The sequence below is a fragment of the Bufo gargarizans genome, chromosome 2, assembly GCF_014858855.1.
Source record: "Bufo gargarizans isolate SCDJY-AF-19 chromosome 2, ASM1485885v1, whole genome shotgun sequence".
Lineage (NCBI taxonomy): Eukaryota > Metazoa > Chordata > Amphibia > Anura > Bufonidae > Bufo > Bufo gargarizans.
This window is the reverse complement of record NC_058081.1, coordinates 307,003,162-307,019,672: the sequence shown is the minus strand read 5'-3', so window position 1 is coordinate 307,019,672 and position 16,511 is coordinate 307,003,162. Positions and strand designations below refer to the sequence as shown.

Genomic DNA, 16,511 nt, shown 5'->3' with positions numbered 1-16,511 from the left:
TCAACGCTGAAGTTGGATGAAAGCGTCTGGCCTTGGAATCTCCATTCCAGTTCATCCAAAGATGTCTGATGGGGTTGACTTAAGGGCTCTGTGCGGGCCAGTCAAGTTCTTCCACACCAAGGTCACCTAACTATTGCCTTTTTGGATGTTTCTTTGTTCATTGGGGCACAGTAATGCTGGAACAGAAATGGGTTTTCCCTCAAACTTTTCCAACAAAAGTTGGAAGCACATAATTGTCCCAAATGTGTTGGTATACTGAAGCATTATCATTTCTCTTCATTAGAACTTAGGGGGCCTAGTCCAAACCCTGTAAAAACAAGGCCATAGCATTATTCCTTCTCCACCAAACCTTATAGTTGGCACAGTGTATTCAGCCAGGTAATGTTCTCCTAGTAATTGGCAAACCCAGACTCGTCCATCAGACTGCCAGATAGAGAAATGTGATTCATCACTCCACAAAACTCGCTTCCACTGCTCCAGAGTCCAGTAGTGGCGTGCTTTACACCGCTCCATCTGGGCTTCGCATTGTCTTTTGAGATATAAAGCTTGTATGCAGCTGCTTGTTCATGGTAACCTATGCCATGAAGCACCCGGCACACAGTTTCTGTGCTGATGTTAATGGCAGAGGAGGTGGAACTCAGCACTCAGTGACTCAGTGACCCCACTCTGTACCTTCTACATGGTCTGCCACTTAGTGGCTGAGTTCCTGTGGTTCCTACACGCTTCTATTATGGAATAATATCACTCTGATCATAGATTAGCTAGGGGGGAAGAAATGTCATTACTGACTTGTTGCAATGGTGGCATCCATTACGGTACCATGTTGGAAGTCAGTGAGATCTTTAGATGGACCCATTATTTCACAAATGTTTGTACAGGCAAATTGCATGTCTACGGGCTAGAATTTATTCATGTGTCAATGGGACTGAATGAAATACCTGAATTCAATGATTACTGCACGTAATGAAGTTCCTACTATGTATGATGAGACCTGTGTACTGTGGGGAATACAAGTATTTAGTAAAACAGACATATGAGCAGAGTTAACAGGTCCTGTGAGTGCTATGCATTCTGCCTTTGACTGTGTCTGAATCAGTGCAACATTCTCTTTTATAATCTGCACTCTGCAACATGATAATACTCAGCAGAGCACCTGTATGGACCTGGTTTCTGACTTACTTATATTATATGGTCGATATATGGTGATATTATTGGACATATTAGTGTGTGTATAGTCTTATGGGGTCATTTATCAAACTGGTGTAAATTAGAACTGGCTTAGTTGCCCATAGCAACCAATCAGAGTACACCTTTTATTTTCCAAAGGAGCTGTCGAAAATGAAAGGTGGAATCTGATTGGTTGTTATGGGCAACTAAGCCAGTTCTACTTTACAACTGTTTAATAAATGACCCCATAAGACTTATATTCGTCGCTGACAATGTGTTTAGGTGGTTCTATTTTCTACTTTTATTTTCCTTCTTGTGTTGACCAAGGAGACGACCAAATTAAGGAAAAAGTGCCACAGTGGGCAATAATTTTTTATTTTTATCAGGTTACAATCCTGGATTTGTCCCTGGATGGGTTATAATATTATTGTGTGAAATAGTCTAGTGTTCTGTGTACAGCAGAGTATTTGGGCAACAAAGGGGCTGAAAACCAATCATTGCATTCTGAAGACTCTAGTACCAGAAGGAAACAATCATGGCAGCAGTTTCACATTGAATACTTTTATTTTTGGTCAAGTTGGTCATTGCAAGGAACATAAATTCTGCTCACTATCCATACCCTTTCACTGAACTGAAGTGGTGACTTTGTGGTAAGCTTGGAAAGGCACCGTTTTCAAAACAATCCTTACATCACCTACATTAGCATTATCTCCCCTTTGCAACAGTCACATGCCTTTGTATCTCTTGTAGCAGGTTTTATTAGAGTCATTGTATTTTCACTGGTTGGGAAAGTTGAGCTGACCATATACAGTGGGAATGCGAAAGTTTGGGCAACCTTGTTAATCGTCATGATTTTCCTGTATAAATCGTTGGTTGTTACGATAAAACATGTCAGTTAAATATATCATATAGGAGACACACACAGTGATATTTGAGAAGTGAAATGAAGTTTATTGGATTTACAGAAAATGTGCTATAATTGTTTAAACAAAATTAGGCAGGTGCATAAATTTGGGCACCACAAAAAAGAAATGAAATCAATATTTAGTAGATCCTCCTTTTGCAGAAATTACAGCCTCTAAACGCTTCCTGTAGGTTCCAATGAGAGTCTGGATTCTGGTTGAAGGTATTTTGGACCATTCCTCTTTACAAAACATCTTTAGTTCATTCAGGTTTGATGGCTTCCGAGCATGGACAGCTCTCTTTAAGTCACACCACAGATTTTCAATTATATTCAGGTCTGGGACTGAGATGGCCATTCCAGAACGTTGTACTTGTTCCTCTGCATAAATGCCTTAGTGGATTTTGAGCAGTGTTTAGGATCGTTGTCTTGTTAAAAGATCCAGCCACGGTGCAGCTTCAGCTTTGTCACTGATTCCTGGACATTGGTCTCCAGAATCTGCTGATACTGAGTGGAATCCATGCGTCCCTCAACTTTGACAAGATTCCCAGTCCCTGCACTGGCCACACAGCCCCACAGCATGATGGAACTACCACCATATTTTACTGTAGGTAGCAGGTGTTTTTCTTGGAATGCTGTGTTCTTTTTCCTCCATGCATAACGCCCCTTGTTATGGCCAAATAACTCAATTTTAGTTTCATCAGTCCACAGCACCTTATTCCAAAATGAAGCTGGCTTGTCCAAATGTGCTTTAGCCCACCTCAAGCGGCACTTTTTGTGCTGTGGGCGGAGAAAAGGCTTCCTCTGCATCACTCTTGCATACAGCATCTCCTTGTGTAAAGTGCGCCTAATGGTTGAACAATGCACAGTGACTCCATCTGCAGCAAGATGATGTTGTAGGTCTTTGGTGCTGGTCTGTGGGTTGACTCTGACTGTTTTCACCATTCGTCGCTTGTGTCTATCCAAGATTTTTCTTGGTCTGCCACTTCGAGCCTTAACTTGAACTGAGCCTGTGATCTTCCATTTCCTCAATATGTTCCTAACTGTGGAAACAGACAGCTGAAATCTCGGAGACAGCTTTCTGTATCCTTACCCTAAACCATGATGGTGAACAATCTTTGTCTTCAGGTCATTTGAGAGTTGTTTTGAGACCCCCATGTTGCTACTCTTCAGAGAAAATTAAAAGAGGAGGGAAACTTACAATTGACCCCCTTAAATACTCTTTCTCATAATTGGATTCACCTGTGTATGTAGGTCAGGGGTCACTGAGCTTACTAAGCCAATTTGAGTTCCAATAATTAGTTCTAAAGGTTTTGGAATCAATAAAATGACAACAGTGCCCAAATTTATGCACCTGCCTAATTTTGTTTAAACAATTATAGCACACTTTCTGTAAATCCAATAAACTTAATTTCACTTATCAAATATCACTGTGTGTGTCTCCTATATGATATATTGAACTGACATTTTTTTATCGTAACAACCAACGATTTATACAGGAAAATCATGACGATTAACAAGGTTGCCCAAACTTTCGCATCCCACTGTAGATGCCAGCCATTCAAGTAAATGTCCACCCATATAATACACGGATGGGTCAGGTCGACCACAGCTTTTATTTGTTAGCGTCTCTCCATCCTGGGTAACAGAGGAAGGCCACAAGCAGTGGACCTCCCTCTATGATACCAAGAAGTCTAGAATACTGTACAAGTTACATTACATACCTTTACACAACATTAGCCCAAAGAAGAGGACAAATGTTATAAAGAATCCTTTTAATATTCCAAATATGTTTGTAAAAGCATTTCTTTTCTCTATTAAGGTTTCAGTTATCAAATTGTTCTACACACTTTATTTCTTTTCATCATGAAAATCCACTATATCAGTTTCTTTAGCATTGATATGTTCTAATAAATGCAGCACTTCATCAGTTGGACTTAATGACGAGTTATTTTCTTGTACAGAAGCTTCATTTGCTAAAGTCAGAGGGATGTTCTGCAATAATGTACTTGGTGGTTGTGCGCTTGACAGAAGATTTTGCGTTGGAGACAGTGTTTCACTCCATCTTTGGAAAGGTTCCTGTTGTTCTTTAATGGTCTTTTCTGCTTTTTCCTTTTCTACATCTACTTGCATCTTTTCTGAAACCTCTTGGTCATTCTCTTTGGAAAGAAGCTCCATAGGCTGCTGTCCATCTTTTTTCTCTTCATACTGACTGTGGTCTGCATTTTCTTGTTTATATATGTCTACAGGTGGAGTTGACTGCAACTTGGCATAACTCTGGAGAACAGTTTCAGAAGCTGTAGTAATCACAACGTGAGGCACTTGTAGGGGAGAAATATGTGTATTGCTATCACCAGAAGACTGCCTTTGTGATGTATTTGATCTGCTAGATTCCCGAATAACAGATAGATCAGCCCTATGAATTCCCAGCTTAGAATTTTTCTCAACAGATTCACGTCTTTTACCATGTAATAAGTGGGATCTTTGAGGAGGGACATCATGGAAACTACCAATATAACTTGGTTCAGTAGGGAAAAACATATTTGATGCATCACTTTCTTGTCGACTGTATGTAGATCTGACAGGAGACTCGGGATGTTCATGAAAACTTAAAAACCTCTTTACTCTTCGAAGAACAGAATTTTGTCTTTTGTGTTTTTCCTCATCTAGAAACCAGTCTTCATGTAGAAAAACAGAGTCAGGAAGTCTACAACAAGCAAAAAGAGGAAAGTAATTTTGACCTATCATTTGTTCTGGCATACTGATGCTAAGATATTGGCAGGAGCACAAGTAGACATGAACAACATTGGCAACCCATCACCTCATAACAGACAACCCCTTTCATATTGAAGTTGCCAGAATAATCAGTTGTTTGCCATGAGTACAGCTTCCTAACACCCCAGCAAACAGCTTATTTTCATGGGGGAACCTGCAGTCACAGCCTAATGTAGTACTTTACATGAATGGCTTGAATGTGCAGATGCAGGAGCGTGTGATGAGACGTCAGTCAGCCTCCTCCATTGAAACACACTAAGTATTCCTGCTTTCCTGTGTGCATCAGTGGAGGAGGCTGATTGGCATGTCCATCACATGTTCTTGAATCTACAGAAGTGGATGGGATAGGTGTGCAGTTTCACACACAGTTGCTTAAATTATAGATAAAGAAGGTAACTCCTTTATCTTTTGGCATAGACCCACAGAGATGGATCTCAAGAGAGGGTCTTCATGAAACAAACCCATTAAATATGCTGAACAATCAAGACATACACAAAAGCAAAGGAGTTGGGGAAGTAAATAGAGGGGTACCCTAATCATGACTTTATTAACCAGAGTGGTGGATCTCGCTATGTAGGACTCACCGTATTTAAGCATTACATAGATAGCTCAGCTCATTAATGTCCACCTTTTTGGTGCTTTTTTCAGACCTCCCAGCATGGCCGGACCTGTGGTGGTGAGCCTACTTACCTGATCCCAGCCACTGGGTTTGCACTCGTTCTCACCCCCTTGTGTGCCACTGGTCCTTTAACTATCCTCATCAACATCTTGTTTGATGCAGGTCACATGACCTCTGCAGCCAACGACTAACCAAGACAGTCCCGGGACCCAGTGATGTGACACACAGGTGACAACTGCTGAGCTACGGCACCAGTGGCACAGTAAAGGGAGGGATGGAGACGGAACCCAACAGTGGGGTTCAAGTTAAATGTTCTCAAGACCGCAGGACTGGCCATGCTGGGAGGGTCAGAAAAAAAGAGCTAGAAAAGGGGACATCCCCTTTAAGTCCCACTTTGTGGGGGCTGCAGGAAAAATTAACAATTGTTATCATGTTTAGATTAGAGCAGATCATTGGGTTTTCCACCAGTAAGAAACCTGCAATCAACTTATCGAGATATTCTTTTAACAGAAAGGGATAACTTGATGTTCCTGGGCCCAAAGGCAAAATCTGTAAAAGGCCATCTATTTATCATTTTCAATACTGTTGTCTTCTTATGTGGCAGAGGAGCCTTAAGGCCCCGTCAGCCAACCAGGGCTTAGGAGTTACCACAGCACTCCCTATAGCTATATTTCTATTTTAAAAAAACACAGTGCAATAAAATAAATATTTAGGTATTCTTGTATTATTTGATGACTGAAAGTGTCACCATGATAAAGACACATGCAAAAAAAAATGCAAAATTGAATGAATTCTGAATGCCTCGGTGTCATGGTATATAAACCCCTTTCTGACCATGTGATTTTCTGTTTTTGCTTTTTTGTTTTTACTCTCTGACTTCCCAGAACCATAACTTTTTTTATTTTTCAATTCACCTTGCCGTATGGCTTGTTTCATGCACATTCTATTGGCACCATTTAATCTTGCATAGGCAGTAGTGAGAAGCTGGAAAAAAATTCCAAATGGGGTACAATAAAAAAAAAAAAAACATAATTCCACTATAGTTTTATGGGATTTAGTTTTTATGGATTGCTATGTGGAAAAACTGACCTGTTACCTTCATTCTCTGGTTCAGTATGATTACATATATATAGTTTTTCTTGTGTTTTAATAGTTAATGAAATAAAAACGTAAAAAAAACACTAACCACCATAACTTTTTAATATTTATGGCTAATTTTTTTGAGGGGCGATCTGTAGTTTTTATAGATAATATTTTGGTGTCTGTACAACTTTTTGATCACTTTTTATTCCTTTTTTGAAAGGTACAGAAATGAAAAAGCGTTGCGGCGTTCACGGTATAAATACTGGTATGTATATACAGTATTTTAATAGTATACGTGTTTTGGGATGTGGCGATGCAAATAATCTTTATTTTTCCTTGTTTATTTTTTACTATGGAAAAAGGGGGATCATTTGAATTGTCGTTACATATTTTTTTTTAAATATTTTTTAAAACTCTTTTACATTCTTTTTTTCACTTACTTTGAGTCCCCCAGGGTATTTGAACATGCGATCGTTAGATTTCTTCTCCCATGGACTGCAATGAATTATCATATCTGCCTATGGAGCCCTGGCATAGGGAGAGTCCATAGGAACATAGGTGTCTCAGAGTCTCAGAGCCTTTAGAAGGCTACCACAATGAACAAACGGCTCCCCTAATGTTGGTGTGGGGGAGCTGTTCGGACCCTGGAAGTCCACTACTTTCATGAAAAGCCTGTCAGATGCCATGGTCACAATTAGTTTAAGGTGTCTGCTATGTAAAACGCATGGCATGGTTAAAGACCCAGGGAGATCGGGAAGGGGTAAATCTAAAAGGTAAAGGCTTACAGCAGGGATAACCAACCTCTGGCACTCCAGCTGTTCCGAAACTACAACTCCCAGAATCCTCCTTTTAAAGCCTCATGCACACGACCGTATATATTTTGCGGTCCGGAACGGAACAGCTGGCCTCTAATAGAACAGTACTATCCTTGTCTGGAAATACGGACATACGGAAACGGAATGCAGAGAGTACCTTCTTTTTTTTTTTTTATGCGGACCCACATGGAACGGACATGAATGATGGAACGGACACAGAAAGAAAATAAGTTCGTGTGCATGGGCCCTAATCCTGTAGGAGTTATAGGAACATCCCAGTAAGTTTGCATGCTGGGAGTTGCAGTTTAACAGCAGCTGGAGTGTCGAAGGTTGCTGATCCCTGGTTTACAGGATGGATCTACTATGAATCAGAAGCTTAAATTGTATACTACCTAGTCTTTTGTTGTCTGGTACATTATCTATATGGTTCTAACTTCCACAGAAAGCATCAAGGAACAAAATACAACAAAACATATTAAAACACATCCTGGTATACAGTGGATATAAAAAGTCTACACATCCCTGTTAAAATGTCAGGTTTCTGTGCTGTAAAAAAAATTTGACAAATATAAATAATTTCAGAACTTTTTCCACCTTTAATGTGACCTATAAACTGTTCAACTCAATTGAAAAACAAACTGAAATCTTTTAGGTGGAGAGAAGAAAAAATATAATAATAAAATAATATGGTTGCATAAGTGTGCACACCCTTAAACTAATACTTTGTTGAAGCACCTTTTGATTTTATTACAGCACTCAGTCTTTTTGGGTATGAGTCTATCAGCATGACACATTTTGACTTGGCAAGATTTGCCCACTCTTCTTTGCAAAAACACTCCAAATCTGTCAGATTGCGAGGGCATCTCCTGTGCACAGCCCTCTTCAGATCACCCCACAGATTTTCAATTGGATTTAGGTCTTTGCTCTGGCTGGGCCATTCCAAAACTTTAATCTTCTTTTGGTGAAGCCATTCCTTTGTTGATTTGAATGTATGCTTTGGGTCGTTGTCATGCTGAAAGATGAAGTTCCTCTTCATGTTCAGCTTTCTAGCAGAAGCATGAAGGTTTTATGCCAATATTGACTGGTATTTGGAACTGTTCATAATTCCCTCTAGCTTAACTAAGATCCCAGTTCCAGCTGGAGAAAAACAACCCCAAAGCATGATGCTGCCACCACCATACTTCACTGTGGGTATGGTGTTCTTTTGGTGACGTGCAGTGTTTTTTTTTTGCGCCAAACATATCTTTTGGATTTATGGCCAAAAAGTTCAACCTAGCTCTAGCCAGAGATTTTACTCCTTTAGAATCTCTTTGTCTCCAACCTTCACCACCCACTCATTCAGTGTCTCTGGTCTACGGGCTGCTCCAGGAGGGCCCCATTCATCCTTGCCTTATGTAAGGGCGTGGGAGAGGGAATTGGGTAAATCCTTCTCCACTGGACAATGGGGAAAGGCATTCGCTTTATCACATAAATCGTCCATAAGTTGCAACTTACAAGAGCAGAATTTTAAGATCATGTCTAGGTGGTACAGGACTCCTGTTCTCTTGCACTCTTAATTATCCGTCCTGTCCAAGCACCTGTTGGCGTTCTGAGCAAGAGACAGGTACCATGGCCCATATTTGGTGGCATTATAGTCGATTAATTCCCTTTTGGAAGACCTTAAATGATCTATATGACCGGGTTAGTGGCTCCACTACACAAAGGACTCTGGAAGGGTCCTTGTTTTCTATGCTCCCTGGTTCTATTTCTATCCTGAAAAGGGGTCTATTAAGTTTTTTTTGTGCAGGCTGCTCGCTTGGTCATACCCAGATATTGGAAGACTACAAACACCCCCACTTTAGGGATTGGCTCGAAACCTTTGAAAAAATTCATAGAATGGAGGAGCTCACGGCAGAGGATGAAGGGAATGTTGCTAAATACCTAAAAATCTGGTCCCCTTGGATTTTATATAAGGATTCTAGCGACTACCAGGCGTGGCTGCAGAGTTTAGATGCCACTTTATAAACTATTTCCGATTTTTGTCAGCGCAAATACCCCTGCCCCCTTCCCTCCCCCCCCCTTCTCTTCCCCTTGTCTTTGTCTTGTTGTCTGTCATGTATGTCTGTTATCCTCCAGGGCTGGGATCCTCTATATCTGGGTGGTTTTGATCACCATCTTCCTGTATGCCTTACTGATGTATCTCACCCATGATGTGTTTATGCTTATATAATGTTTACGTGTCGCGTGATGCTTTTTCATGATCTCCAAGACACAGCATTGTACCATCTGTGCCTTTTTCTACAAGCTCTTTAATTATAAAATATATTTGTGGCGAAACCAACCTCGCCACAGTGTTTTGGAGGGGGCTGTTTGCCAGCCTCCTGCCCCAGGATTACGGCCCTTTGAGATACTTTTGCTAACTTTTAAACCCCTGAACCTATTCAAGTGAATTTTGGATAGGTTTGTCCCCAAGTTATACTGTTTAAATTGATGTAAGTTATATGTATGGACAATGTAACCTCACAAAGTTGTAACAATTTATAAGTGTAACTTGTCAGCTTGGGAGGAATATGCTGGGTGTGGTTCTATTGTCCCATTGTCCCATTGTGTGTTTGGGTGGTGATGTCTGTCCTGTTGTCTCCACATGTGTATTGGCGATCTCCCCTTTGTCCTGAGAGATAATTGGATTGCCCTCGGTTGTCTCCCAGGCAGAGAGGAGGAAACCATGATGCATTGTGGGGATATGTTGTATCGGTTCTGTGTCGCAGTCTCCCTTCTGGTCCTCTAGGGGGCGAGAACTATTGGTTGCGGTACTTGCATTGTGTGTTGTAAGATATTGATTGGTTGGCTTTCAAAACCCTGTGGGCAGTACTATGTATGTTTTTATGAATAAAAGAGGCTGTACCTGAAGTACAGTCAGAGCACTGTTTGACCCTCAAGACGGAGCCTTGTCTCGTTATTGGGGGGATTCCCTGTATGCTGTTAGAGACTGATTGCCAGGAGTGTACACGGATTGTACGCTTTTCCTGTTCGTCTGCCGGCAGCTATTTGTGAGGTTTCAGTTTGGAGTGCTATTTTGTATCCAGTTCGGGAGGTTGGTGTTCTGCAGTAGCTGTGCCTGTCTCTCAGAAAGGGGCATATCGCCTAAACGGATCTTAACCCCTTGTCTGCTGAAACGGTCCGTTACAATATTTAACAACAAAAAGTTCAACCTTGGTTTCATCAGACCATAACACCTTTTCCCACATGCTTTTGGGAGACTTAAGATGTGTTTTTGCAAAATGCAGCCTGGCTTGTATCTTTTTCTTTGTAAGAAAAGGCTTTTGTCTTGCCACTCTACCCTATAGTCCAGACATATGAAGAATATGGGAGATTGTTGTCACATGTACCACACAGCCAATACTTGCCAGATATTCGTGCAGCTCCTTTAATGTTGCTGTAGGCCCCTTGGTAGCCCCCCAGACCAGTTTTCTTCTCATTTTTTCATCAATTCAGGAGGGACGTCCAGTTCTTGGTAATGTCACTGTTGTGCCATACTTTCTCCACTTGATGATGATGTCTTCACTGTGTTCCATGGTATATCTAATGTCTTGGAAATTCTTTTGTACCCTTCTTCTGACTGATACCTTTTAACAATGAGATCCCTCTGATGCTAGAAGCTCTCTGTGGACCATGGCTTTTGCTGTGGAATGCGACTAAGAAATTTCAGGAAAGACCAACTAGAGCAGCTGAACTTTATTTGGGGTTAATCAGAGGCACTTTAAATGATGGCAGGTGTATGCTGACTCCTATTTAACATGATTTTGAATGTGATTGCTTAATTCTGAATACAGCTACATCCCCAGTTATGAGAGGGTGTGCACACTAATGCAACCACATCATTTATTTATTCATTTATTTATTTTTTCTTCCCCCACCTAAAAGATTTCAGTTTGTTTTTCAATTGAGTGGTACAGTGTATAGGTCACATTAAAGGTGGCAAAAGTTCTGAAATAATTTATCTTTGTCTCATTTTTTTACATTACAGAAACCTGACATTTCATCAAGGGTGTGTAGACTTTTTATATCTACTATACATGTCAAAATAACTTTTTAAAGATACTTGCAAAACTGAGACATATAGAAATGTACCAACACATGAGCATTGCAGAGCGTATTTGTGCTACAGAAGCTCTTGACTGGGCCAATGTCACTGCCTGCCCTGTGAGAGGTCTGAGAAGATCAGATAGACTTGCAGCACGTAAGTCTATCTGACAGGTCTTTCTGTTTTTCCTTGCTGTCTATTGTTGTGGGCAGGATCTCACCTCTCCACAGGTTCTGCTCATTTGCTTTTTAGTGGCTCTATTTAAGCCCGCCTCTCACTGCAGACCTTGCAGTTGTTATTGCCTTCTGGAGTTCTAAGCTGGTTGCTAGAGGTTCTCCTGCTTCTTACTCATCTCAAGCTAAGTCCTCCTGTTTCTACTTTGTGTGTGTTGTGTCTAGGTCTCAGTGAGACGCTGGTCCCTTCATGGTGGAAGGTCCCGGCAGCCTCATCCCTGCTCCATAATTTAAGGTGTGTGACAGTTTCAGCAGGTCTTAGGTTCCGTTGTATGAGTTCTCCCACCATTAGGATTAGCTTATACTGTCAGCAGTCAGGGAGAGGCTCAGGGATAACTAGGAGGTTACCATCCCCCTTCTCACTAGCTTTGGGGCCTAGTCTGTGTTACTGTTGCAGTTTGTTTATTTGGTGTTCTTCCTTTCCCCACTTACCATGACAGCCAAATGGGTTAGTCATCCCTCATCAAGTGCATCAATGAGCTTTGGATGCCCTTGACTCCAGTTCACTGGCTGTCCTTGTTTAGAAAATAGTTTGGTAGCTACTAATTACTACATACACCCCACAAGACCTGCCATTTTTTAGATGCTCTGACCAAGTTGTCTAGCCATTAGAATTTGGCTATTCTGAAAATCACTGGGGTCCTTACATTTTCCAATTTTTCCAGCTTCTAAAACATCAACTTCAAGAATTAACTATTTACTTGCTGTCTACTACAGTATATCCCACACCTCCAAGGTGCCATTGCCACAAGATAATCAACATTATGCACTTCATCTGGCAGCAGTTTTTATGTTTTGGCTGATCACTGTAGATCACTAAAGACAAGACATCATTTACTATAAAATAGTAATGGCAGTGAAATGATGCATACTATATAAATGTACACATAGAGTCAAATAGTGATAATTACCCCATATGGACTGTTGATCCCAAAAATGAAGGAATACAGTAGTCAGCAGCTGCCAGTGTGTATGGTGGTCGTGCATCAGTGTCATTCCAATAGATGTCTCTATTCATCTTTGGTAAGTTCATATACATTTCATCTACAGCCAAGAGGGAAACCTACAAGCAATAAATGTATACTATTATATTTTATATAATGCTATCCTATTTCATAGTGCTGTACCTAGACAGTAGTCACACCCAAAAATTCCCAGTAGGACTTGGATGTGGCACACACAGATTTTTGCGGAAGTTGTGATGCAGTTTTTTTAACCAAATCCAGAAGTGGATTCAGCAGGAAGCAGAAGTATGAGGCATTTCTTTAAATTACTCATACCCTTCCAACCCACTTTTGGCTTTGGCTAAAAAACTACGTCAACACAAAAAGCAGTGTGTGACACTAACTACCCTTACACTCTAATCTCTTCATATTACACACACACTACACATACACAGCACACACATGCTAGGACTAAAATTTTTCTTTTCTGTGTACACGGAATCCAGAGTTCTGTACCTGGGCAAATTCTGCTCAAACACAGGGCAACCATACATATTTTAAGGGTACAACCACATGGCGTCGTTGTCATGGTTGTGACAGTGCGCTCTAATTAAACAAATGAAGGCCGCACTGTTCAGTGGGTCTTCATTGTTAATGGCCACTCGAGCACAACAAGGCCACATCGCAACCACAAATGCACCATGTGGTCATACCTACACACAAACTCTAAGAAGTTTGCTTGCCAGAGTGACCTTTATGGATTTCACACAAACTTTACAAACTTTTTGTGCTCCAAAATATAATAAAAAGAAATCATTTGGGATAAACTAACCTGTAGATTTCTATCTATGCACCAGTTAGTCTCAAAATCATCATCATCTTCACCAAATGGGTTAATGAGCTGCTCAGCCACCTGTAGGAACAATCAAAGCATACATTTTTTCTTAAACCAACCTTTCTCAACATATTAAGGATATTAACCAACTGGAGTTAAACAGTTTCAAAATTTGGCGCACACCCTACATGTGCAAAATTTTGCAAATTTTTGGGGGGTTTTGCACCCCACTCGTTACTTTTTTTAAAACCAGATGGAGTGGCAAGTGGGCAGTGTAGGGTAATGTATGGCCAAGCACACATATTATAATCTACATCAGGAAGCTTGCATAGATTATAATAGAAATTTACAACAGCTCTGTTGATGGTGCAGATTTCAGTTCTGGCACATGGACATTCACAAGCAGTTCTTTACCTCTTAAAAATGATGGTGCATGTGATAGTTTAAGACTGTTGTAAATATCCCCCATTATATGTTCCCAAATGTGTGTACTATACTTACAGCATTTGTGGTGAGTAAACTTTAGTCAGAAATCTTTACCTTTAACCAGCCTGCATAGAAAAAGAACTGCAGGAGAGTGAATATGGGAATATAGAGATCCAGATCATGTCCTGTGTATGATTGACTAGGGTCTAAAAACTGACGTCCAATAATGCAAGCAAAAAAGAATGTATACACAGCCAGTGTAACTACCTGAAAAAGAAGGCTTATGGTTAATATTTACAAATACTCACATTTGAATTCATGACAAATATAATTTAAAAAAGCATATACGTACCTGTGTGTACACCAGAGGAATACCAACCCAATCGTAACCAAAGAGTAAACCACACCACGACCTATAACGGTTCATCTCCTAAGATAAAGATCATATTAACAATCTCCAATTCAGTGAAACCACATTAATACACACGCTTCTATACATATTTAAAGGGGTTGGCCACCTTCTGGTTATTGTTGACAAAGGTCTTTGTGAGAGGATTATATGACACTTACTAATGTAGTCTTTGTTGAAATTCTGTACCATTTTCTATATTTTATAAGGTATGCCCCTTGTTTGCCAAGTCTTGTGCCGTCGACACAGAGGTCCTGTCCATAAAATGGTTGCTCATGGAGGGTCATGTGACAAGGCAAATCACCTCCATGTTGAGTCTGGAGACGTGAAAGGATGGTGTTTCTTGTTCCCCCTTGTGTGACTGCTGATCCTGACTCAAAGAATATGGATTCTAAATGAGATAGAAAAAAAACAGGTTTCTGGGCGGTGAAAAAATTGTGTAAAGAAAGAACAAAGATGTTACGGTCCGATACTTCCAGCCCAGTGATCCATGAATAGTATTGCTCAAAGATTCTCAGTATCAATAGTTTTTTATGTTCACAATAATCGAGAAGTTCAAGACTGAAACCCAACTACGCATCCACCACTCAACATCGCCACCATATATTCTGTATTAGGGATAGGTGAGAATCTGACTTCAGATTGTATAAGTCCATTACGAGGGAGTCTATCCAATAAGCATAGGTTGTCTCCAAAGTGGTGAAACAACCAACAGGTACAATGGGACAGATTGCAGAACCTACTTAGATTGGGGAAAGAATGAGATACAAGGGGGGACTGATAGAGATGTGGATATCATTCTTGATCAACTAAGATGACCCCCATATCCTCCAGCTCTCAGACAATGCCTTATGTACTCGACCCTCCTCCTTGTTGTGTCATATATGATGTATGCCTTACTGCTGTTAGTGTGAAGCCATTACAAGATGGAGCTGGCACCTAGTTACATCGTTTGCATACCACAGTTTGTAAAACAATGCACAATGTGCAGATGCCAAGTGTTATCTCTTTTCATATTTTTGTATTCTAGCCAATGGAACAATGCAAAGAGCCTTAGGGGGGATGCCCTCTCTGATGATATATAAACTGCTTAACTTCCTGTAATAAATAAGAACTGCTTTGGCCCTGCTTGGTGTCAGTGCTGTTTCTTCCATGCAAGTAAAATCCTAGGATTAAGACAATTTGGAGCAGTAGAGCAAATGCCTTTAGCTCTAATTGAGAGCATCTTCTCGATTCAAATACACTTCCCCTGCCATTTGAACAGAGAAGACATCGCATGGAGGTGATTTCCCTGGTCACATGACCTTCCATCAGAATCCATTTTATGGACAGGACCTCTGTGTGGACAGGACCAAAAAAATTGTAAACAAGGGAGTATACCTTATAAAATATAGAAAACGGTTCACAATTTCAACAAAGGCTACATTAGTAAGTGTCACATAATCATGTCCCATACATACTGGTCATCAGTAACCATAAAATTGGCCAACCTCTTTAAGCATTTGGACCAAGAAGCCTCTAATATGCTGGAGTAGACAAAGAGAAAGTTTCTGCTTTGGCGCAAAATCACTGGAGAAGACGGTCTTAATGAAAGAATTCTTCTTGTTTTAATAGAAACAACGCGTTTCGGGGATCACAATCTCCCCTTCATCAGGTTTCATAATGAAACCTGATGAAGGGGAGATTGTGATCCCCGAAACGCGTTGTTTCTATTAAAACAAGAAGAATTCTTTCATTAAGACCGTCTTCTCCAGTGATTTCGCACCGAAGCAGAAACTTTCTCTTTCTCTACTGAAAATCCCTTTTGGGGGACTGGACATACCATCCAAAAGAACATACAATCTGCAGCTGCAGTCCTGGCAAAAATACCTTATCTCTACTAAGTCTACAGTAGAGTTGTGCCTACTTGAGCACAACTCTACAAGGTGAGTTTGGATATTTCTCACTGTACTAATTTATCTGGTTATACATACTACCCTATTGTGCGCTCCCTTTTCTCTCCTTTTCCCTCATTTGGAGGGGAATCTAGATTTGTCCTTGACACAAGATCTAATATGCTGGAGACCTAGCTGCCTATGTCAAAGCCACATCAAAGACCAATCACAAGTCTGAAAACAACATATCCAGTTTTAGGCCTTAAAGAGAATCTAACAGTTATATATGCAGTTCAAGCTTCAGTAGAATATTTTCCCCAAAACAGGAAAGAATCCTTTCGAAGGAACATACAGTAGGTACCACATT

General features: G+C 40.5%; 1 protein-coding gene across 4 annotated transcripts in view; it reads right to left on the bottom strand.

Moving 5' to 3' along the window:
* Positions 1 to 3,571: 3,571 nt before the first annotated feature.
* BEST3 (bestrophin 3) overlaps positions 3,572 to 16,511 on the bottom strand; it is a 69,762-nt gene continuing 56,822 nt past the window's right edge. For all 4 annotated transcript variants that reach the window (XM_044277154.1, XM_044277153.1, XM_044277155.1 and 1 more), the window contains 5 exons: positions 14,214 to 14,291; positions 13,976 to 14,128; positions 13,433 to 13,513; positions 12,568 to 12,719; positions 3,572 to 4,775 (listed from right to left, as the gene is read on the bottom strand). In XM_044277154.1, the coding sequence (XP_044133089.1) occupies positions 3,920 to 4,775; positions 12,568 to 12,719; positions 13,433 to 13,513; positions 13,976 to 14,128; positions 14,214 to 14,291 (1,320 nt within the window). In that variant the 3' untranslated portion in view covers positions 3,572 to 3,919. The remainder of the gene's footprint in view (positions 4,776 to 12,567; positions 12,720 to 13,432; positions 13,514 to 13,975; positions 14,129 to 14,213; positions 14,292 to 16,511) is intronic.